We start from the raw sequence: 25,776 nt of genomic DNA, 5'->3' as shown, positions 1-25,776 counted from the left end.
CACAGTGGTTTTTATTATTTGTTGCACTTTTGAATGACGAACATGTTTCAGGACTCGTGTCGGAGAACATTTAAATGCTTTTTTATCAAAGAACTTCCATTTTTGGTTTAACATAGATGAAAATGACACGTAAACACACTTTTTAGCTAGTTTAAAGCTCCAGAAATGGGTTTATCTGTTTGACCTGTTGCCGATAAGAACGCATGCAGTCAGCACGTTTATAAAAAGGTAACGGAACTTCATCAGCTGATGGATGTAACTTTAATGTCGCTGTCAGAAGGAAGGAGTCAGTTCGGGATTAACGTCGACAGCCAAACATCTAAATCTTCTCAAGATAAACTCTGTGAGCAGCGTTTCAATCAGGAGACGTAACTGACGAAGAAGCCTAAAGAGTCATTCAGTTCATTAGCTCGACAGTGCACACTGTGAAGAGTGTTCGGCGATCAGACGAGTGACGAAGAGCGGAGGTGATGGAGGAGGGTTGCATCCGTCTGACACTGAAAGGACAGCAGAGAGAGGAACAGGTTGACAGCAACGATATGATTGGTTCATGGAGATTGTGGCAAAATCTGATTGGTTTAACTGAAAGAGTGAACGCCATCAGTCAGCTGATTGAGTCGGAGGCAGGAAAGGGAAAGAGAGAGAGGGAATAGTTGCATGAAGTTGGTCTTCCTCATTGAACTTTTGCCAAGCTTCCTTTTAGTGAATCAGCTTCTGACTGATCAGCTGCTCTGCAGAGGGGAAAACAGGTAGCTGTGCTAATGCTAATGCTAATGCTAATGCTAGGTGAGCAGGAGTTCACCAGTTATAATGAGAACTGGATTTACTGTTGTGTCACTGCGGAGTCACATGGTGTCCGACACGGTGCGTCATCGAGTGAACACAGCCTTTTCCACTACACCTGTAACCATGGTAACAACACAGATGGCAACAGCTGACGCCTCAAAACGATAAAAATGAGACTAAAACATCTTTCGTTTTTGTTGACTGAAACGACCAAAAATCTATTTTAAATCAAAATTTGACAAAACGCAGTTTCCATTTTTTCAAAAGACTAGATCAGAGTCGAAGTCGGGTCCCAGAACGACCCGTCCCGGCTCGTACACTCGAGCCCTTCCAAAGGCTTAGGGTCGGTTTATACGTCTCAGCTGACGTCTGTCCGTTTCTTCAGTATGTGACATTTCAGTTCCTTCTCATCGGACTTCAGAGCTCGGCGGCGGCGGCGGGTTCTCGCTCAGAGACGTCCGACCCCGAAGTCCTCCACAGTCGACTCTGTCAGGAGATAAACCGGTATCTCAGTGTGGAAATGTCAGACGAGTGGACGCAGAGTTTAATCCACTCAGGAAACACACACGAGCACTGAAGATAAGTTTCATCCTAAAACCAAATGAGAAAAGCAGCAGTGGAGGGAAATAACATCTGATGTCAGGCTGCTAAACGACAGTCGACACTGTTCCTTCATTTATTTTTTATTTTTAATCGGATTAAAAATATAAAGTGTGCGTAGCTCAGACGCTACTCAGTAAACTCAATCATTTGGTGCTTTTCAGTGACGCTGAGGGAGTCTGTTTGTCTTTCCATTGCTTATCCTGAGGAGCCCCTTATTCTGGAGGAACCTATAAAACCAGCTCTCAAGTGATCACATGACTGATCAAATGTATGGATTTGCCCCATTGTTCTTAGAAAAAACTAGATTTTTCTTTATTCTGCAAAAGCCTGTATGATTTTCATAGTTAGTTGTGTTTGAGTCTTTAACGTTTCTGTAACAATAATCTTGAAATTAACATTAATCCCATATATTTCTAATCTGTATTATTACATGAAATGGGATGAAAATAATGGAAATTGGTTACAATGGGAAACAAAGACAGAGCAGGTAGGAAGTTCATACATAATAAGAGGAATTAAGTCACCATAGTAACTGTTGCCATAGAGGCTGAATGAACGAGGGACGGTTGCTCAGGATCAACAACAACCTGTTGGATGGAGGTGTGTGTGTGTGTGTTCTTGTACATCTGTCTTTGTGAGGACAAATGGCAACTTTATGGAAAATGGAGACATGTTGTCCGGTCCGGGACTCGGGAATGACGGTCCCCACAAGAGCAGAAGAATGAGCATGTGTGTGTGTGTGTGTTGGCGGGGCAGCAGATGGCTTTCCGTCCTCTGTCGTCAACACAGCCAAGTTGCTTCCAGCTAATTGGTCGGCGTGACTCGTCCATGGGATTTGTAGTTTTAAAGGTTTTGCTGAGTCTGACACAAGAGACTAATACTTTTTATGGTCCAGCCCATTAATTACAGTCTTTTATGTTTCATGTCCCTGCTCATGAATATCTCCTGCGAGAGAGAGTCCATCACAATCACCAATTTTCCAGGACTGTTCCAGGACTGAACAGCTGCATTTAAGGAAACATTAGCAGTGAGAAACCTGTTCATCACCAGCGTCATTAAACATTAATCTGTTATTGTGTGTCTGTCACTTTCCCGTTGCTTCGGTTTTCCGAGTGATGAAATGCTGCCGTTGTTTTTATATATTTTACATCGGCTCTTTTGTAAAGTGCAGCGAGACACTAGTGACGCTTTAATCAAACTAAATGATCGGAGGTTTCCCAGAGATTCGAGTTCAATGCGTTTCATTTTCACTGGAGAAAATATTATTTAAATAACATCTAATGAAAAAATGACTTACTGAGACGGAGACTTGACTCCTGTTTACAGACACGAACACTCTGCTCTGAATGAAACGCTCCTGTTTGAAGGTCGTCCATCATGGACCTGGCTGCCATGGCAACCAGGATGAAATGGCTTTTCATTGACTCATTTGTGAGTAAATTAGCCTTCGTTCAGGAGGAGGTGGAAACAATCTGTCCTCCTCCTCCTCCTCCTCCTCTGCTCTCGCTGACGGGTCTTAATTAGTGTTTGTCACCTGACCTGCTCGCCGTGGAAACGCTGGCCGTCAGCTAACTGTCAGCCACGTCCTCGACTCACCTCGCTGATCTGCGAACTGCGACAGAAACAGACATCTTCACTCCGGATCTTTTAAGAACAAACAGGCTGCAGAGCGGCCATCCAATTGTTTTAAACTGCTCGAAAGCTCAGGGAGCTGACTAAATGTCTGACTGACTGCCATGTTCTCTGAGCTCCGAGGCGATGGTGGGAGTCTTCAACCACCACAGCGCCTTTACGGTAAACACATTGGAACTCTATGAACTCTACGATAGTATAAAAACTCAGAAGTCCACGAACAGACTGTTATATAATCTGTAATCTATATTCAAAATAAAAAAAATGTAATATCTTCATATATAATTATTGATTGTTATTGAAATGTGCTGATATTTGCACAGAAGGAGCCCAAAGCTCCACAGCGGCGGCTCTGTTGTACAACCAGAGAGTGTCTTCCACGAGGTCTGGACGTGGACTCTGACTGCGAGAGCACAGACGGAGGAAGACCCTCGGTCCACGCCGGCTCGTCTCATGCAGCCATCTTGTCCTCTCCCAGCAGGACGGTTCACACCGGCTGTGACAGCTGGTAATGTGCACCGCTGCCGCAAATACTCACCAGTCCGGCTCTCGGGATGAAGGCGGTGCTTTCAGATCACTCAGAGTTTCTGTGAAAAGTTCCACTTTATTTTACTTTTAAGGGACTATGTACAATATTAAACATAACCTTAAAACTAACATGAAATTAAAATGTTTATTATTTCCCCTTAAAGCGAGTAATGACTTTGCAGATTAGCTGTAAACAGTCGAGATGAATGAGTCTCACCCAAAGTGTCCGTTATGATCCTTCATTGTGGAAACAAACAGTGTGGAAAGGTTCCAGCGTTTGTTCCAAACTATGGAGACACGCAGCTTGTAGCAGAAGAAGAAGAAGGAATTTAGGAGAATCTGAGATCAACTTGCATGTCAGAGGACGAGCAACACATTTCAGATTAAAGTTAGTTTTTCAGGACTTGCAGGTCTGATGGATCAGCTGAACTCTGGCTGAACTGAACTGTCAAACAGGAAGTGAGCTGCGGTGACTCGGAGCTGCGCTCTGATGGCTGTCAGGCCCAGAAACCAAGAAATGCTTCTATTTCTAACGCGGAGCTGAGAAACACGCGACGCTGTTCATAGTTTTTACTGATGATCTCACCGGAGGGAGGGAGGGAGTGGGATCTGAACCCTCAGAGCTCTGACTCTGTCCCTCCTGCCTCGAAGTTTAGCTGGAACAGATTCTTTAACGATGAGGCTCAAACACAGACTAACATCTGCTCTCATCCATCTGCAGGGAACTGATGACCTTTGACCCCACACCTGCTCTGGTGAACCAAAGAGGAAGTTCCCAGCACACAACGTGTAATATTTCACAACAGCGATGTTTCCTGAACCTGAACCAAAGATTCAGTTTCAAAACACAACCTTCAAATATTCTCTGACAACAGGGCGGCTCCACTGGCTGAGGAAGATCATGTGATACAATCGAAAGCTCCAGAAGTGATGAGACGTGCTTCATCGTTCATGCTCCCCTCAGGATGAACTGTAATAACTCTGCTGATCCTCTGACTTTCCATCTAGCGCCACCATCAGGTCGCAGAGCTGATGGCGCTCCCATCAGCCTCAGCTGCGCTCTGCGTTCTTATCAACATAATGAGGAAATGATGCTTCTAACGTTTTCGACTTCATTTGTTTTCCTTAAGAATCCGCTCACAGCGCCTGAAGTGTTGAACACAGCAGAGGGCTGCAGGAACGGGGCTGTCGAGACGCAGCTGCTCGGGGACGTTTGCCAGCTGCATCACTGCTGAACTGAACAAGGACACCAACGAAGAAGAAGAGTGATCCCGGTTCTCTCGCAGGCTGCAGCTCTGCTGGATTTTTAATCTTATTCTGCACCGGTGCTGTAATTAACGAGCGCTGTGAGCGCGAGGGAAGAAGCACTCCGACCGATCCGCTGAAACTCCGAACACCTCGGCGTAGAAACACAGTCTGAGCGTCAGACCGAGCTCCTCCCTCGGCGCTTCCTGGCTCGTGTTTCGTCTCCGTTCATGAGATGATGACGTGTTGGTCAGGACTGACGAGCTGCTGGATCCGAGCAGCCTGCGGCAGAAATCCTCATCAGGACGCAGAGCAGAGCCGCCGGCCGGATGGTTTCCATCCACGGCTCCGACGATCAGGGTCGATCCGAGGCGTGGCATCCATCATCTCACTCGCCGTTTGTCTTCATGAATAATACAGCGAGCCGTGTTTCCAGCAGCGTCGGCGTCAATGAACCACCGGAGTGATGTTTCTAAAAACAAACACACACGCTGGGTTTCAGTTGTCCCTGTTCCTGTCCCGTCCTCGGCAGCAAGACGCTTCGGTGATTTCTTCACCGCTGAAGAGGGAACGAGGCGCCGCAACGTCGACGTGCCGGCCCGTTGAAGAGAATCTGCAGCTTTTTGTTCTTTTCTGCGAGAAACGAACGCTTCGTGATTCCGGACGTCTGAGTCTCTCCAGCTGTTCGGCTCCAGATCAGATCCTTGTTGTAGAGACCTGCTGATCTCAGCGCCTCGACGGACTCCAAGCGTCTCTGCATGAGGTTCGACACGCAGACGCATTCAGAGGCCGGAGCCTCGTCTCACCTGACGCAGACACGACGACGCTTCGGGCTGCTCCACCTTCATCAGACCCGTCAAGAAGAAGAAGAAGAAGAGGAGGAGGAGCAGTTTCATCATCAGCTGTGAAACTCTTCATAAACGCCGTGATTTATAACGGATGAATGTCTCAGCGTTTACAGAACGCTGCGTCGACTGAAGGAATAAACGCAGACATCTGGTCACGACCTCGAGAACAGCTGACAGCTCTTCTTCTTCTCTTTCTCTATTTCCCTGCACACTTCCTGTTTCCTGTCCTCCTCGCTGTCTGACATCAGAGGATGAAGACGTCTTCAGGTGGAGAGCAGGTGTGTTCGGAGCATCGCGCTGACGTTTGAAAGCAGCTCCCATTCTTCACCCTGAAAGAGTCAACACACACACACACACACACACACGGACACAGACACAGACACAGACACACACACACACACACACACACACACACACACACAGACACACAGACACACACACACACACACACACACACACACACACACACACACACACACACACACACACACACACACACACACACACACACACACACACACACACACACACACACACACACACACACACACACACACACACACACACACACACACACACACACACACACACACACACACACACACACACACACACACACACACACACACACACACACAGGTTGAGCTCCTCAGGCAGAATAAGGTCTATAATATTAAAGAGGGGGGAGGGGTCACAGTCAATTATCTGAAGGAGGATGGTGTGTGTGTGTGTGTGTGTGTGTGTGTGTGTGTGTGTGTGTGTGTGTGTGTGTGTGTGTGTGTGTGTGTGTGTCGTGTGTGTGTGTGTGTGTGTCGCTGTGTGTGTGTGTGTGTGTGTGTGTGCTGTGTGTGTGTGTTAGTCGTGCTGTGTGTGTGTGTGTGTGTGTGTGCAGACAGACAGCTGGCCTCGCTGCTGCACTAACAGGCCCACTGAGCGCGCTCAGTAGCGGGAGAGTAAAGGATCCTTCAGGACTGCAGTCGGCCGTTTGTTTGTTGTATTTGATGAACATGGAAAAGTAAAAGAAATAATGATGTCACAGCGCAGTGTGATGTCACAGATTCCGGTGAAGGTTTCTCATGTTTCTGCGAATGTCCGTCTCGCTCGCTGCGTCCGAACGTGTGAAGTTCGCCGGTCTGAAGAGGAGGCGTTCAACATCAGGCCGCTGTTCGTCTTCGCGCTGGAACGAATGAAATGAAGCGGTCGTCAGGGGTCGGATGATGAAAATAAATTGCACACACAAAACATCGTCTCACTGATGGACTTTAATGGCGTCCTCGGCGTCCGTTAGTGCTGCGCTCCCACACACGCCTCGTCAACATCAGCCCCCCCCCCCCGGGTCCCAACGAGCCTCCTGTCCACGTTAACCACTCTCTACATCCACACGACCTCTGACCTCCGAGAGCCGCACGGACATTTCCGACGCAGCATCAATCATTACATGTGCGACCATGAGCAGAGTCGGACCTCATCGACAGAAACATGCAGAACTTCGTCGCTGCGTGAGAACTGTCTTCTTCTGCGTCCTGGGCCTCTCGAACGCTACTTCAGCCCCGACGGCATCGACTAATACGCATACAAACAAATGAACCCACTGAAAACATTCGGTGTTTATTTGTTGTCTTTTTGTAGCTTTAAATATATTTGCTTTCCCCGTCACAATGATGATGATGATGATGATGAGGTTCAGGTTAAAGGGCACCTGAGATCCACTTTTCCGTTTGAATCAAAAATGAGTGGAAATCTAATCAGACGCCCTGTTTTTGGGTGTTTTCCGATATGAAACTCTGGGCAGATAACTGAAGAAGCTCTGTGCTGAACCGGCTTCACCTCGTCCCAGAGCGAGCAGCCGACCCGCAGGTCACGCCTCCTCACGGCCGCCATGTTTCATTAACGACATGAAGCCTGATTTGATTCTGTAATTGAATCGCCCTCCTCGCTGTTATTAAAGTGCTCGGCAGCAGCTTCATCACCCACGCGCTGCAAACACAGACCGAAACCCGGTCACACGATCGGGCTCCGGCCTCCGAGCGTTCGTCGCCACCGTTTAATAACACTTTATTTCATTTCCCAATAAAAGCTGAAGGTTTTAATAAAGGACGTCCAGGCGATGAAGACTTATTAAAACATTAACGAATGACTGAGTCTATAAACTGTCAGGTAAATGGAGAAATGAATTCATTAATACTAAAAATAAAATAATAATTCACCATGTAGCTGCAACAGCAACAGAAGAAACTAATTCCAAAAGAAATCGAGTTAAATAAATGTATGAATTCATCTGTCACAGTTACAGAAAATATATCACACACGGCTTCTTCATCAGCGGAGCTGGACTCTGAGGTCCTGTTCTGGTTTTAGGCAAAAACCCCGTCAGTATGATATTTATGGTTTCATCTGTTCAGGGTTTAGCAGAATTGATCTTTTCTCAGCAGGATTTTTGTTCCTCTTGAAACCGGGGGGGGGTTTACAATAACAAACCTTTTACTCTTCAGTAACACTTATTACACATTTGGGGGTTTCAGACTAATTCTGATACATTTTTACACTAAATTTGACTGTTTGGGGCAAAAAAACTAAATCCATTCAAATGAAATGAGTTTGAGTAACACAAGTGGAGCCGAACCCTGACGCAGACGGAGAAAACGTATCATTGTGATAAAGTTCGAATATAACAGTTCCACTGATAATTAATACAACTGTACGGCGTTCGGTTGGTGGGGAGTCGAATATTTCTGCTGGAATCATTTAAACTCTGGATGGGAAATAAGAAATAAACGCTGGACTGACAGTTTATAATGTGGACTTAAAGGCACTCTGGATTTATATTTCTCTCCCAGAATTTCTTTTCCCATTTAAAGTGCTTTTTACAAATTATTATTATTATTATTTTATTTTCATACGCATCGATACATTCATCATTAAGACACTGACTCATCCCGTCACCACAACACAAACATACATATTCGTTCGCAGTCCATCGCAGCCGTAGCTCACACAGCAAAAAACCCGTCAGAATACCATAAACACGTTCACGTACAGCTGCCCCTCGACTCTGTATGTTGCTAACATGTTTGCCCCATATCACATTAAATTTCATTGGTTGCCCTTTAACATTGCACATTATTTTTCCTGGGGTGCAGAATGACAGCAATTCTCTCCACCATTGTTTAACTGATGGTGAGTGCTTAGCTTTCAGTTAATTAATATACATTTTTTTGCTGCAGTCATTATTAATAATATGAATTTCATTATTAAATTTCTACTCGTCCCAAAACAAATATTCGAGGTCCGGTGTGACTGCTTTCTGCAGTATCTCTCTGAACATTAATGTTATTCCAGAAATACTTCGTGTCCATTTCCAAAACATATGTACGAGCTCCGTATTATCGGAGTTAAAGTGCTTGTTTTCATCCGTGAGGTTTAAATTAACATCAGCAGTTTAGGTTTTTTACGATACGCACAGATGTTTGGTTTAAGACTGATTCTGATATTTTTTACACAAAATTTGTTTCTATGCAAAAAAACAGGGGGATTTCTTTACCAGTATTACATGCTTGGCTCAGATCAAATTTAAGTGACTGAATTTTTAATTGAAATGATGTGGAACTAACACATTATACACTTTTAGGTTTATCTCTCAGTTTCCACTTTTATTTTACGGCTGTCACAGTTCTTTGTTCATGTATTCACTTCTGTTTCTTTAATTGAAGTCTCGTGTCAGATATATATTTCCTCCTCGTGATGAATCATGTTTGACTCTCTGCTGACGAGCCGCCGGATCAGTTTTATTTTTCTTCCCTCAGACGAACCGCTGACATCAGATGGTTGTTAATATTCATGAAGTCAGTAATGGAGTTTGGTTCAGGAGCAGTGATTATGATCCATCAGCTGTTTTTAACCTCCACCCTGCAGAGGACAGGGGGGCTCACTTTGACCTGCAGGGTCGTCAAGCGTCTGTCAGAGACATTTAGACTGGATCAGGTTAATAAAGGTGGACGCGGACAGATTCACCTGAGAGGAGAAATTAATTTGTGTCAGCAGGTTTGAATGAGTCCGTCTGTGTTTCTGAGGCTGAAAGAATGAAAAGTGATTCAGCTAAAACAGAACAAAAAGCTTCAACACATCATCACAGAGTCCTACATGTGGACCGGAGACTGTCTGCTCCACATTCGTGTTTCTTTCTGTGTAAGTTCACCCTCCAGACCTGTATCTGGGTTACCGTAGAAACCGTAGATTGGGCCGGCCATTAATCAAATGACCACTAAGAGATTTTTTTAAAAATGCACCAGCAACTAGAGAGCCAATGTATATGAGAAATGTAAAAGTTTTATCAAAGAGACGTCATGTGCAACTTTTCCTGCTTTCTTTGACTTCATCTCCTGTGTTTTGTTCACAGCGCCCTCTACAGCGTTGGAGAGGGGACAAGAGCCCGAGTAACTGTTGCTGCTTCAGTTTCAGAGTTTGAGCTCTACAACCATCCTGTAGCTGCCATGTGCAGAAAGACGTAGAAAAACATTGTCATTGAACACAATCTGGGGTTTTGCAGAATTATTCATGTCAAACTACTAAAATACAGGAAGGCAAAATTAAAACCAAGTAATAATAATCAAATAACTTTATTACTTCAGTCCAGAGCAACAACTGCTGAGCAAGTTAAAAAACTTTAGTTTGGATGTAAAGTAAGTTGTTGTTTTGAGCAGTGATGTGAAACAGTCTGCAGGTCACTGACGGAGGTCTGGACAGGAAATGAATTCACACAGGCACAGCAGGTGTGACTGCTGGACTGTCAGCCTTTTATCAGATTGGAGCTCGGTGTCCTCGCTGTCAAAATGGAAAGACAGAAACTCTGAGACAAAAACACTCCATGTTAACTGATACAAATCGATATCACAGCACTGCATCATGGGAAGATTTCAGTCCAGCATTATTAAACTAGAACTTCTCTGAGCTCTGAGAGATAATAAACATTTAAAGTGTTTCGGGGAAATTTACTGTAATGTATTAAACATTGGGTGAAGTATTTAAACATGGCAGCACACTCACTCCATGACAAATGTTAACCAACTTCTTCTAAAAAAAATTTTTTAGTAAAGGTACATAAGTAAAAGTACTCATTATGCAAAATGGCCCTGAGTGTTGTATTAAGCCTATTAATAAACTAAGTAATGAATTATTATTGATTCATTAATGTGTAAGCATGATATTTTAATGTTGTCAAGGAGAGCTAGTTTATTTTTATTTTTATAGTTTATTACTGCAACTTTATTTTACCTATATATATTTCATAAATTGATCACGTTTATATATAAAAGCTTGATCTAAAGTGAAGTAACTAGAGCTGTCAGATAAATGTAGTGCAGTAAAAAGTACAATATTGAAGAAAAATAGAAATACTTAAGTACAAGTACCTCAAAATTGTATTTAGGTACAGTACTTGAATAAATGTACTTAGTTACTTTCCACCACTGCATTTTTCTGCTTCCTACTACTTCCATCAGATATGAGCATCAGTGTCTTTTCCCACATGTATGAATCTAAAATAAAAGCCTGACACAGCTTCAGTCAGCTAATAAACATGTGTACAAGTACAAACTCAGAGGGAGCCAGACCTCCTACTTTAGTCTCTTCTGTTCATTACAGACTGAACAGCAGCCACATGTTGGAACTGAAGAGAGACAACTGGAAACACAAGTAAACTCACTGATGTCAAACTGGAATAAATGTCCCTGAATACAGGAGGAGACGACACCGACCATACAGGAGGAGACGACACCGACCAGGAGACAACACCGACCATACAGGAGACAACAGTGACCATACAGGAGACAACAGTGACCATACAGGAGACAACACCGACCATACAGGAGACAACAGTGACCATACAGGAGACAACAGTGACCATACAGGAGGAGATGACACCGACCAGGAGACAACACCGACCATACAGGAGACGACACCGACCATACAGGAGACAACACCGACCATACAGGAGACAACACCGACCATACAGGAGACAACAGTGACCATACAGGAGACAACAGTGACCATACAGGAGGAGATGACACCGACCAGGAGACAACAGTGACCATACAGGAGGAGACAACACCGACCATACAGGAGGAGACAACACCGACCATACAGGAGGAGACAACACCGACCATACAGGAGACGACACCGACCATACAGGAGGAGACGACAGTGACCATACAGGAAGAGACAACACCGACCATACAGGAGACGACACCGACCATACAGGAGGAGATGACAGTGACCATACAGGAAGAGACAACACCGACCATACAGGAGACGACACCGACCATACAGGAGGAGACGACAGTGACCATACAGGAAGAGACAACACCGACCATACAGGAGGAGACGACAGTGACCATACAGGAAGAGACAACACCGACCATACAGGAGACGACACCGACCATACAGGAGGAGACGACACCGACCATACAGGAGACGACACCGACCATACAGGAGGAGACAACACCTACCATACAGGAAGAGACAACACCGACCATACAGGAGACGACACCGACCATACAGGAGGAGACGACAGTGACCATACAGGAAGAGACAACACCGACCATACAGGAGACGACACACCATACAGGAGGAGAGACACCACCACCAGGAGACGACACCCGACCATACAGGAAGAGACAACACCGACCATACAGGAAGAGACAACACCGACCATACAGGAGACGACACCGACCATACAGGAGGAGACGACACCGACCATACAGGAAGAGACGACACCGACCATACAGGAGGAGACGACACCGACCATACAGGAGGAGACGACAGTGACCATACAGGAGGAGACGACAGTGACCTTCCTCAGGCTAAAAGTAGCTGCTAACTGCTGTTTCAGTCCGAACTTTAGACTTGTCAGTTTCTGGTCTGAGAGTAATTCACAAAGTATTTTAGCTGTAAAAGTATCTCGTTAGTCTGAGAGAAGTTGGAGGTCTAGAGGACTCCTGAGTCACTGAGAGCTGCTGCAGGTCATGTGACTCATCATGTCCGTGTTTTGTAAAAATACAATGAGAACTTTTAATCCATCTTTTAATGGCAGCCAGTTAATAAGGATTCAGTCGGTTTACCAACGAGTCTATATAATCCAATAACAGCTTGTAGTTGGACACATCAGTAAATTGATGATCTCAGCTGTTTGTCAGAATTATTCATCAAACCAAAAATGCTCTTCAGACCTCGGCTTGTTTGTCAGTTCATTAAGTGCTCATTAAATAATCACCAACTGTAATAAATACATGAATAAAGCTGATTTAATTTCCATCTCTGGATTGTCCAATAAAATCGCTGCTTTTTCAAATTATCACATCAAAGTCTGAAGATTTGTTTTGTCAGCTGGTAACAATATCATCTGCTGAGGATGTTTGATGTCCGATACAAAATACTGAACAGGTCGACATTTAAATGAAATCCATCAGTCAGTCTGTCTGTCTCAGTTCTTTAGTAGACGTGTCTCAGCAGATTTGTGAAAAGCTGTTAAGAGAAAACTTTTAGTGTTATTTATTCATCTCACACGTTAAAGAGAAACTTAACACCAAACAGGAAACAGACGTGAGCCGACTGTCAGGTCTGAAATGAGATTCACTGTCTGTGAAAATATCTGAATGTTCTTTGGAAAATATGTAATGAAAACATTTATTTCAGTATTTTTCCTCATTAAAAAAAAAAAACTTCTGCTGAACAATAAAAGTATGAAAATGAATAAAAACGTCTCTCTGGAACATCTGATCACACACATTAATATCACTTTAAACCAGCTAGAATACATTCACAGCCCTGCAGCGCCCCCTGCAGGCCACTGACAACGTTTACAGCAGCTGGATGAAGGTTTTATCATGTTGAAGTATTTACATTCTGCCCGTTTCTAAATCTAAAAACATTTCAATCATGTACAGATGTGCTTCTTTATTTTCAGTGTATTTAATCCACATAAAATTGTTTCTTTTTACTAAATTACTTTATATTTCAATCTGATAATTCTATATTGTTGATTGATTTATGTTGGGAGGAAAGTTTTCATCATTATTTCATCTAAATTTATTTTTAAAAGCATTTTTGAGTGAATTGAAAATCAGTGAACAATTATATTTTCAGTCACTGCATCATTTTGAACAAAGTTATTAAATCTTGTTTATTTTACCTTCATGGTTGAAAAGGCAGAAACAGAACAGGTATTTGACCTTGTGTCATATGTTTGTAATTTTCTTTCTAACTTTAAAGTGTCGATAATGTAGATTTCTATAAGACCACTGTATGAAGTGACGGTGTGGCGGTGTCTCTGCTGCTGAACCTGCAGCTCGGCTTCACGGAGTTTCACAGTTTCAGCTCGTTGTTCGCCTGCTGCTGCTCTGGTTCGCTCTCAGCGCTCAGAGCGTCGCTGCCACTGAAGAAGAAGCTGTAAAAAGCCTCTGAACGCTTCCTGCTCGGCAGCAAACAGCAGCCAGACGCAGTCAGAGTCCAGCTGCTGAACATAGCGGAGCATCTAGCTGCTAAAGAGCCAGATGTTTCCCTCAGCAGCTGCTGGAGACCAAACACAGAGCTGACGGAGAGAAGACCGGACCGACGTCCATCAGGAGACACAGACACGCCTCCTGATGAAGCGTCATGTGACTCTGACACGCCTCCTGATGAAGCATCATGTGACTGACACGCCTCCTGACGAAGCGTCGTGTGACTCTGACACGCCTCCTGGTGAAGCGTCATGTGACTCTGACACGCCTCCTGATGAAGCGTCATGTGACTCTGTAGCTGCTGGAGGCGGAAACAAGCAGCTGTTTGATCACAAGTTCAACATATCAGGTGAATTTCTGAGTTCCCGGTCCATTTTTTCACAGTTGAGAATGACTTCCGGATGGGAGCCGAAACGTCTTGATTCTGAAAACAGCGTCCAGACGACTACGACTGAAACCTTTTCTACGATGGAGCACTGCTGGACGAATGAGGGACTGCACCGTCACATCAGGTGAAGATACGTTCATGTGTTCACGGCTTGTTTCTGCTGCAGCTGGTGCAGCTTTAAAGTCGGCGAGGAAACATTTTGTTATATTATTTTGATCTGTGAAAGCAAACAGACAGATGTGATTCTGAGTTTTTGACACCAGATGGAGCCATTTGTTAAGAAATTCATCAGGTCTCCTCCACCTGTCCCTCCCTGTAATCCCACCTGGACACCTTTAAACCGCTGCAGCTGAGCGTCATTAATACAACATGACGCCTTTCATGCTGTCTCGTACAGTTACTGTCGTTCCTGCTTTAATGATTGCATTGTATTTGTGTGTCGTCTTTAAATGTTGTGTTGATACGTTTGTCTCAGTTTCTGTTTTATTCAATTTCAACTATCAGTTATTATTATTATAATTATCTCATATGTCCCTGCTGTATTGTTTGATTTTAAATGACTTAAAGTCTTCCACTGAAACTAATTTGCTTGAACTTATAAAACATGTTCAAACTTTTGTGGTAAATGTATCATTTTGTGTTGATGTACAATATCTAATACTAATATTAATATTTTACTTTTTAGTCTAAACAGGTTAATGTGATAGTGTTAGACTCAGTATATAAAGTAGTTCAGAGTAGCTGCACCAGCTGCAACATTAAAATGTGTTAAAGCTTCAGTAATAATATTCAAATAATATGACGATGATGTTGTAACTCTGCTCGACGCGTGCTGATAACTCTTTTGTACTTTTATGTATTTGTGGATTTGTATTTTGACACAGTGGTATTGCTAATTACAGTAAAAACAAACCACCCACTCCAAAAAGTACAACATTTCCCTCTGAAAGGTTTCAGAAATATAATAACATCAAATACTGAAGTGCAAGTAGTTCACGAAGACTAAACCAATCCACTGAAAACATTACTGACACATGAATCAATAATGAAAATAATAATCAGTTAGATGATATTAGTACACTACTCGGGTACTGTGTGTACTTTGAGTGTTTCCTGTGTACTTCTACTGACAGGTTCAGAGTCAAAGCATTATTTCAGATTACACTGCCAGCAGAATACAGAGTCCTTTCATCAGCTGCACCTTTAAATGACGAACACAGAAAGCACCAATAATCAGAATCCAGTAGTATAACATGTATCACTGATCGGGGCCAGTACTTCAACTTTCAGCACTTAAAACGCATCACGTCTCCACTGCAGTCCACAGAGACACCTGTAAGGGGTTCTGCAGCAGCTCGGGTGCATCAGTGCGGTTCTGCACAGACTCGTTGCGGGGCGCAGAGCCGTCTCCTGCCGAGTCAGAGGGGCGTCAACACCGAAACACAGAGTCCAGTGTGGAGCTTCGGGCGGGGGCGGAGGGAGAGTCCTTTGTGTCCGCAGACACCTCCGGGCTCTGCAGCGGGGGGACGCAGCGAACCTCCCCAGACAGCAGGCGGGGAATCCCGGCTTCATCGGCCACCGCGCCCCGCTGCAGGAGCGCAGGATCCGGATCGGGTTTTGTGTGTAAAGAGGAAGAAGCAAAACTTGAAGCAACAGACGGAACAGCGGAGGAGAGGAGGAGAAACTGGGCGTTTATTGTGGCGAGGAGAGAAAGAAGTCTGGATCTCCAGACGCATAATTGTCTCTGACAGGACCGGGATCGATCTGATTCACAAGAAATCCGGAACAAATGGAGGCCAGTGAGGCCAAGGAGTCCGCAAGACCCGCCGGGGATCTTTGTTCACACCCCGGCTCAGCAGCTGCAGAAATGTCGCAACAGATCAGCGCAGAAAACTGCTTCGAGCTGCTGACAAAAGCCAAGAGCGGCGGCGCGGAGGGCGACAGGGACCGGGTCTACCGCTACATGAGCGACCATTACCTGCAGGTGCTGCGGACTCCCGCTGTGTACGGCCGGCTGACCGCGGGGGAGAGGGAGCACATCCTGGCCCGGAGGATGGAGGGGAGGAAGGTGCTGGCGGTGGCCGAGACCAGCGAGGTGTACGACCGCGGGGGGAGCCGGGAGAACAGCCGGCCGCAGAGCCCGCTGCTGCCCGCCCCGGAGGACACCGGCCGCCGGCGGGTGCTGTGCCTCCACCCGGACCGGCAGCAGTGGGAGGTGCTGACCAGCCTGCCGGAGGAGGTCCCGGCTAAAGGCTCCGGGATGTGCACCATGTACAACTACCTGTTCGTGGCGGGGGGGATCAGGGCGCACGGGGACGGCCGCTCCAAAGCCTCGGACCGGGTCTTCTCCTACAACCCGCTGACCGGCGTCTGGAGCCAGATCCGCCCACTGAGCCAGCCCCGCTGCCAGCTCAGACTGGTCTCCATGGACGGCTACCTGTACGCCATCGGAGGGGAGTGCCTGTTCACGGTGGAGCGCTACGACCCGCGCGCGGACAGGTGGACTCCGGTGGCTCCGCTGCCCAAAGGCTCCTTCGCGGTCGCGCACGAGGCGACGTCCTGCGGCGGGGAGCTGTTCGTGTCCGGCGGCTCGCTCTTCTACCGCCTGCTGCGCTACGACTCCCGCCGGGACGAGTGGGAGGAGTGTCCGTTCAACGAGAGCCGGCGGCGGTCCACGGACATGGTGGCGCACGGCAGCCTCGTGTACCGCTTCGACGTGGACCGGGAGCGCGCGGGGGTCGGCGTGTACAAGTACAACACGGTGGTGAAGGTGTGGCACGGCGGCGCGTACTTCCCGCTCCACAACCCGCTGCCGTTCCGCTGCGCGGTGCTCGGGGACCGGATCTACTGCGTCAACCGGAGCCAGACGCTGCAGTTCGAGGTGCGGGAGCAGCGGGAGGGCTTCCTGCCGGAAGTGCTGCCCCCCCCCCGCAGAGGCCAGAGGATCCCTGGTGCCCTTCGTCCTCTCTCTGAACCGGGACCAATGAGGAATCCCGGGACAAATCCTCCTTTAGTCCAGAACCCAGACTAAAGACTAACTAGTGAACCCGCCCTCCTCCGGCCCCCGGTGCCTTTCTGCTTCCGGTTTCACCAAAACTTCCACTGATGGAAACAGCTGCAGGAGGAAGAACTGAACATCTGGTCTCCAGACTGAGTCTGTGATTGGGCGTCTGACAGGGGGGCGGGGCCTTGTTTCACAAAAATACCTGAAAGCTGACACACACTCACACACACACACACACTCACACTCACACACACACTCACACACACACACACTGAGACACACACACACACACACACACACACACACACACACACACACACACACACACACACACACACACACACACACACACACACACACACTGACACACACACACACACACACACTGAGACACACACACACACACACACACACACACACACACACACACACACACACACACACACACACACACACACACACACACACACACACACACACACACACACACACACACACACTCACACACACACACACACACACTCACACACTGAGACACACACACTCACACACACACACACACACACACACACACACTGAGACACACACACACACACACACTGAGACACACACACACACACACACTCACACACACACACACACACACACAGACACACACTGAGACACACACACACACAGACACACTGAGACACACACACACACACAGACACACACACACACACACACACACAGAGACACACACACACAGACACACACACACACACACACACACACACACACACACACACACACACACACACACACACACACACACACACACACACACACACACACACACACACACACACACACACACAGACACACACACACAGACACACACACACACACACACACACACACACACACACACAGACACACACACACACACACACAGACACACACACACACACACACAGACACACACACACACAGACACACAGACACACACACACACACACACACACACACACACACACACACACACACTCACACACACACACACAGACACACTGAGACACACACACACACACACTCACACAGACACACTGAGACACACACACACACACACACACACAGACACACTGAGACACACACACACACACACAGAGACACACACTCACACACACACACACAGACACACTGAGACACACACACACACACACACAGAGATACACACACCTGTGACATCATCGTTTCTCAGCCTGGTGCTGCTCAGGTGTGTTTGGCCCCGCCCCCCTGCAGCCCGACGCCTGTTTAACACAAAAACCAGCTGAATGAGATCCAGATTGATTTAAAACAGCAAACAGATCCTTTAACGCCTTCAGCCGTCCGGCCGATTCGTCCCGGACGAGTTCCAAACCAAAGTCCGACTCCTGAGTCTGCTCTCACAGGGTTAACCTGTGGTTAAAGGTCTATTTAACGATCAATATGCTTGTACTGAAAAAGTCTCAGCTGTTCACCGTCAGAGCGTCTGAAGCCAACTCATTCTAGCTTTTACAGTTTTTTTACGTTTGTAACAAAGTTCAAAGCAGGTTTTGCTAAAAAAAAGTCCAACAGGCAGAAAAAAACGAAATCGTCGTCTGCTACGAGATCCAGCTCAACATGAAGAACACGTTGTTCCTGTGAAAGTGTCATATTTGGTTCTTGCACATTTAGCTAAACTTTTTGGGGGGAAATAATGAAAAATCCTCAAACAGCTGCTCGCTGTAGTTTTTATCAGACTAACAGGAGGAAACAGAGCGTCTGTTGGGGACTACTTCCAGCGGCGGATGAATCCACATGTGGTGCTGTAGTGAGTGTTTGGGGCAGCAGGACGGTGTGTGTGGGGCGGAGTCAGAATAAACTACAGTGTGTGTGTTCATGGTGATGAAGCAACATGTCGCCTGGTGCAGCAGAGCGGCTCGCTGATGAGTTTTAATAGTTTCTGGACAACAGTGGAGGAAGAAGATCCATCAGCTGTGACTCACACACACCTGTTACCTGTTCGTTCACCGCTGGTTGAGTCTGAACGTGAAGAAATACAGAATATCACTCGAGTTATTCTTTAGAACTGTGAGCCAGAAACGTGTCTGATTATATTTTAATGTGATCACAGTTCAGGATGTTTAGTCCAACAGATACAAACTGAACCGGAGTCCGGAGCAGGTGCTGAACCGAGTCCGAAGTCCGAGCAGACGCTGAACCGGAGTCCGGGCAGACGCTGCTGAACCGGAGTCGGAGCAGGCACTGAACCGAGTCCAGAGTCCGAGTCAGACGCTGAAACCGGAGTCCGGAGCAGGCGCTGAACCGGAGTCCGGAGTCCGGAGCAGACGCTACTGAACCGGAGTCCGGAGCAGACGCTACTGAACCGGAGTCCGGAGTCCGGAGCAGACGCTACTGAACCGGAGTCCGGAGTCCAGAGCAGGTGCTGAACCGGAGTCCGTAGTCCAGAGCAGACGCTACTGAACCGGAGTCCGGAGCAGGCGCTGAACCGGAGTCCGGAGTCCGGAGTCCGGAGCAGACGCTACTGAACCGGAGTCGGGCAGGCGCTGAACCGAGTCGGAGTCCGGAGCAGACGCTACTGAACCGAGTCCGGAGTCCGGAGCAGACGCTACTGAACCGGAGTCCGGAGCAGACGCTACTGAACCGGAGTTCGGAGTCCAGAGCAGGTGCTGAACCGGAGTCCGTAGTCCAGAGCAGACGCTACTGAACCGGAGTCCGGAGCAGGCGCTGAACCGGAGTCCGTAGTCCAGAGCAGACGCTACTGAACCGGAGTCCGGAGCAGGCGCTGAACCGGAGTCCGGAGTCCGGAGCAGGCGCTGAACCGGAGTCCGGAGCAGGCGCTGAACCGGAGTCAGTGTGAATACTTGTTGATTGTAACTGTCTGTCCTCGACTCGCCTGCAGAGACTTAAAGTGTCCTCATGAATCCGACACTAACGGACAGCAGGAGGAACCGGAGGAACCGGAGGACTCATCAGCAGTTCATACGTGGACCTGAGTGACCACACAGCGACGAACTGACCAATGAGAACGCAGCACGATGCAGAGAAAGTCTCCGTCACGTGAATCAGATTCTCCTGTCTGACTCTGAACAGCTGGACCTTTGTTTTATCCCGATGGGCAATAAAATGATGCTTCCAGCAGAAAAACGCTTGCAGGGAATTCTGGGATGTTTTTTATTTATTAGCTGTTAAGGTGGAAATGTGGTAAAGAAGTATTCAGACCAGATGCTTAAGTGGCGATACTACAATACAAGTATTATCTGCCAAATGTACTTCAATCAGCAAGTAAAAGTATACTTTTACTGCAAATTGCAGTACAATGGTTATATTTTATATTATGGGATTATTATAATTGATAAACATGCTGTAGTTGGTCAAGTTGGAGCTAATTTTAACTACTTTATATACTGTAGTTTAATCTATAACGACGCATCATATTTCATAAGATTGCATGTTTGTAAAATGTCAATCTGTGTGCAACAGACTGTTAGTATTCATTTATTTGTAAATTGTACTTTTGAGAAAAAAGTTTAAAATAGTAGTATAATTAGTATAATACAAAGTTGTAATTTTACAAGAACGAAGTCATCATATTTCAAAATAAAGTCATCATTTTTATAAGTTGTAATATTTCGACATTGCCGTAAATGTCCAAGAAAAAGTTGCGATATATGAAAATTAGTAATTTTACAATAAAAAACTTGAATATTTCAAGATAAAAGTCACAATTTTACAAAAATGTAGTATTTCAAGTTTAAGTCGAAATTTTATGACAGGATTTACTTTAAAAACGTGTAATATTTTGAGATAAAGCTGCAATCTTACAAGAACAAAGTTGTAATTTTAAAAAAGGAGAAAAATATTTCAGAATGTTTCGTGTTTAATGTTAAATCTCAGTGTCAGTCAAATGAAATCTGGAGCTGACGTATAAAGTGGCATAAACTGCAAACACTCACGTAAAGTACAACTAACTTAGTTCTATTGTCTTTCAGTGGTGTAGCAGAGTAGATAAACTCAGTAAGATCAGTTTGTTTTAATAGACAGGTTCAGCTCTCAGGAGATGAGCTGCTGTGAGAAACTGGTGAAATGAAAACTGATATTCACATAAAGGCATCCAGCTGCTAAACCGAACAGTGACGTTAACCTCGGCTGCTATGCTGCGTGCATATAAATCCTCCTGTTTCTGCAGATCAGGCTGCTGAGGAGGGAAACACTGCGGCACTCTGTTCGACTGCTGACTCTGCAGCTTCTCACATTCAACCAGAGCACTCCTGAAGACTGATTTTAAACCTGATCAGACCCAGAAGGTCCCTGAACACATCACACACTCACCAGGTCCCGCTGAGTCCATCTGTTTGGTCTGAAGGTCAAACCGAGTCGTCCGTCGTCTTCCTGCAGCAGCTTCATCTGAACATCATCGTCACCGTCTGCAACTAAAAGCTTCTGTGGAGAACAAGCAGACGTGAGACCGTGACATCTTTGTCTTTATGTAATTATGAATACTGATTTTGTAATACTGAGAAAGGAAGCACCTGATTGAAACAGGTGTCTACAGGTGAGAAGACAGAACCACAATGACACGACCTGATTTAATTTCACATCACTTCCTTTGTTGGAGGCCGAACAGATACTGATGATAAACTGTAGGTGGAATTATTGTTTTACAGGCATCTTCCGATTAACCTGATTCAGTTATAAAATCTCACAGTTATCAGATTATAAATCAGAATTAGACTGTGTGTTTTCTGGAGAAAATGCGTGAGTGCTGCCAGCTGCCGCTTAAAGATTTCCAGAAAGACATTACTTCATCCAGTATTTCAACATCTACGGTCGCACATACTCACAAAGTATTCACAACAAAGTAATTTAAAGTTTCATTTGTACTGCAGCTCCACCTAAAGCGCCATCAGATTTGTGGTGAATGTTTAGCACATGCTCAGAGGAAACCTGTGCACCTGTAGGTTTTATGTCTTCACCCATAAACAGGTCATGAGTATCAGTATCAACCAAAACGCAAAGTGCTTTATAACTGAAAGTATTTGAGATATTGATGTTTTTATACAAACTTCAATCGACTGCCATTAAAACATATCGATGAAAAATTCAGTATTTAACATTGCATACAATATATCCAAAATATTTTATGAACTGGGCAGATCCTAAGAGCTCTGATCTGAAGTGAAACCTCATCCTGCTGGTTAACGTTAAAGCTGCTTTTAATCAATTTGCAGACGATGGTAATGTGTTTCTGTGGTCTGATTTGATTCTGCAGGAAACAGGATGTTGAGGGAGGATTTCAACATGAGGAGACTCTCTCAGTCTGCTGATGGACAGATTTCTGCTGAAACACAGGAACATTGTTTATTTTACAAATCTGTAATTTTTTAAGCTCTTCAGCTGTACACATGGAGAAGTCTGTCCCTGACACTTAACCATCACCTGTGTACGTCACACAGGTGGAAATAGATGGAGGCCTCTGATTGGTCGAGGTCCAATATGTAGTCTGTCATGTCTGTAAATCACAGCAAGAATATATGAAAGAATGATCGACTAATCTGACACAGAGACCATCTTCAAACACTCAAATACCCTGGATTTCTGTTTACCGCACTTTAACAGAGTCACAGTTTAACAGAGTCGCAGTTTAACAATTCAATTCAATTTATTTATATAGTGCCAATTCATAACAGAAGTTATCTCATTGCACTTTTCCTGTAGAGCAGGTCTAGACCGTACTCTTTATAATATTACCGCGACCCAACAAATCCCACCATGAGCAAGCACTTGGCGACAGTGGCAAGGAAAAACTTCCTTTAAGAGGCAGAAACCTCGGACAGAACCAGACTCAGGGTGGGCGGCCATCCACCGCTGCCGTGTTAGGTTTTGGGAGAGAGAAAGAGGTTTGGGGGAGGGGAAGAGGGAGGCACAATGCAAATACTTTTATTTATATAGTAGAATAGTAATTGTAGTGTTAATATTAATAAATTAGTAATAATAGGAATGACAGCTATAGGAATAATAATGTCAGTATCAGTAACAGAGCCACTAACAATAACTGTAGCAGCAGTTGTCGAGCAGGAACACGGGGGCAGCAGGTGGCCCACAACCACAGATCCAGACTCTGCAGGAACACGGGGGCAGCAGGTGGCCCACAACCACAGATCCAGACTCTGCAGCTCCGGAGGCAGAAATACCTGCTGAAAGCGACAGAAGGAGAGAGGAGAGAGACGAGAAAGCACAAAACTACAGGAGAGAGAAGATGTCGAGTTAGTAACATGCAGTAATGGGATAAAAATGCACACAGATGGAGAGGGAGAGGAGGAGAGAGGTGCATCATGGGAAGTCGCCTGGCAGTCTAGGCGTATAGCAGCTTAACTAAGGGATGGTTCAGGACTCACCCAAGCCAGCCCTAACTATAAGCTTTATCACAGAGGAAAGTCTTAAGCCTACTCTTAAATGTGGAGATGGTAACAGAGTGGCAGTTTAACAGAGCCGCAGTTTTCAGCCTTAATGTGATTAAACTGTCGACTCTTTATGATCTGAAAGCTTCACTGTGAACAGAGACTCATTCATATTTTATCTGCAGTGAGACAGAGTTTAACTGTGAGCCAACACACACACTCACACACACTCTGATATAATATCCTACAGTGTGTGTGGGGGGTTACCCAGCAGGCTGGACTCCATATGTGACTGGTTTATTAATTTGTTGGGAAGCTGATACAGTTTTTACTCACAGCCTGTAAAATTGTTCTGCAGGCTGTACCTCTTTTTATTCTATTATCAGAATATTAAAAATCCATCATGAGCTGCTTTAATATTCTATCATGCTCCTATTGACCTATAGTCCTTGTTCTCTTTACTGTGCATTTTTGTGTACATGTACAAACTTAAAGCATTCCCCTATGAGTGAATCTTATATAGCATATGCTATGCTGTAACATTGCTGAAATAAGTTGTAGGTTTTGCTGTGATATGATTTTATGTTTCAGAGCAAAAACATCTAAAGAACAACAAGAAACATTCAAAATATTGGTGCCAGAAAGAAAGAATATATACAATCTATAAAATAATAATAGAATAAAACAGTAGACAGGGGAGGGGAAGAAAAAACATAATATTGTAAACTAAATTGATTAACTGATTGTTAAAACTGGAGAACCTCGTAACCTTTAGCAAAGATAGAGGAGTCGACAACACAATCTCACACATATATATGTATATATATACATATATACACATATACATATATGTATATACATATATGTAACATACAGTGGTGTGAAAAAGTGTTTGCCTTCCTGATTTCTTATTTTTTTGCATGTTTGTTCCACTTAAATGTTTCAGATCATCAAACTAATTTAAATATTAGTCAAAGATAACACAAGTAAACACAAAATGCAGTTTTTAAATGAAGGTTGTTATTATTAAGGGAAAACAAAATCCAAACCTACGTGGCCCTGTGTGAAAAAGTGATTGCCCCCTAAACCTAATAACTGGTTGCTCCACCCTTAGCAGCAACAACTGCAATCAAGCTTTTGCGATAACTTGCAGTGAGTCTTTTACAGCGCTGTGGAGGAAGTTTGGCCCACTCATCTTTGCAGAATTGTTGTAATTCAGCCACATTGGAGGGTTTTCAAGCATGAACTGCCTTTTTAAGGTCACGCCACAGCATCTCAATAGGATTCAGGTCAGGACTTTGCTGCAGAACCCAAGTTCGCTTCAGCTTGAGGTCACGAACAGACGGCCGGACGTTCTCCTTCAGGAGTTTTTGGTAGACGGCAGAATTCATGGTTCCATTTATCACAGCAAGTCTTCCAGGTCCTGAAGCAGCAAAACAGCCCCAGACCATCACACTACCACCACCATATTTTACTGTTGGTGTGATGTTCTTTTTCTGAAATGCGATGTTACTTTTACACCAGATGTAATGGGACACACACCTTCCAAAAAGTTCAGCTTTTGTCTCGTCAGTCCACAGAGTATTTTCCCAAAAGTCTTGGGGATCATCAAGATGTTTTCTGGCAAAAATGAGACGAGCCTTAATGTTCTTTTTGCTCAGCAGTGGTTTTCGCCTTGGAGCTCTGCAATGCCGGCCATTTTTGCCCCGTCTCTTTCTTATGGTGGAGTCATGAACACTGACCTTAACTGAGCCGAGTGAGGCCTGCAGTTCTTTGCATGTTGTTGTGGGGTCTTTTGTGACCTCTTGGATGAGTCGTTGCTGCG

The 25,776-nt window shown here is 45.3% G+C and overlaps 1 protein-coding gene across 1 annotated transcript; it reads left to right on the top strand.

Annotated features, from left to right (window-relative positions):
- The first annotated feature begins 14,513 nt into the window (after nucleotides 1-14,513).
- Nucleotides 14,514-17,810, top strand: LOC122862663 (kelch repeat and BTB domain-containing protein 11-like). Its single transcript, XM_044168205.1, is given in 2 exon segments — nucleotides 14,514-17,445; nucleotides 17,447-17,810. Coding segments are annotated over 2 exon segments (1,197 nt in total). The 5' UTR covers nucleotides 14,514-16,314; the 3' UTR covers nucleotides 17,513-17,810.
- The last annotated feature ends 7,966 nt before the right edge of the window (nucleotides 17,811-25,776 follow it).

The sequence above is a fragment of the Siniperca chuatsi genome, linkage group LG16, assembly GCF_020085105.1.
Source record: "Siniperca chuatsi isolate FFG_IHB_CAS linkage group LG16, ASM2008510v1, whole genome shotgun sequence".
Lineage (NCBI taxonomy): Eukaryota > Metazoa > Chordata > Actinopteri > Centrarchiformes > Sinipercidae > Siniperca > Siniperca chuatsi.
Note: the sequence above shows the minus strand (reverse complement) of the source record. Positions and strands in the feature narration are given on the sequence as shown.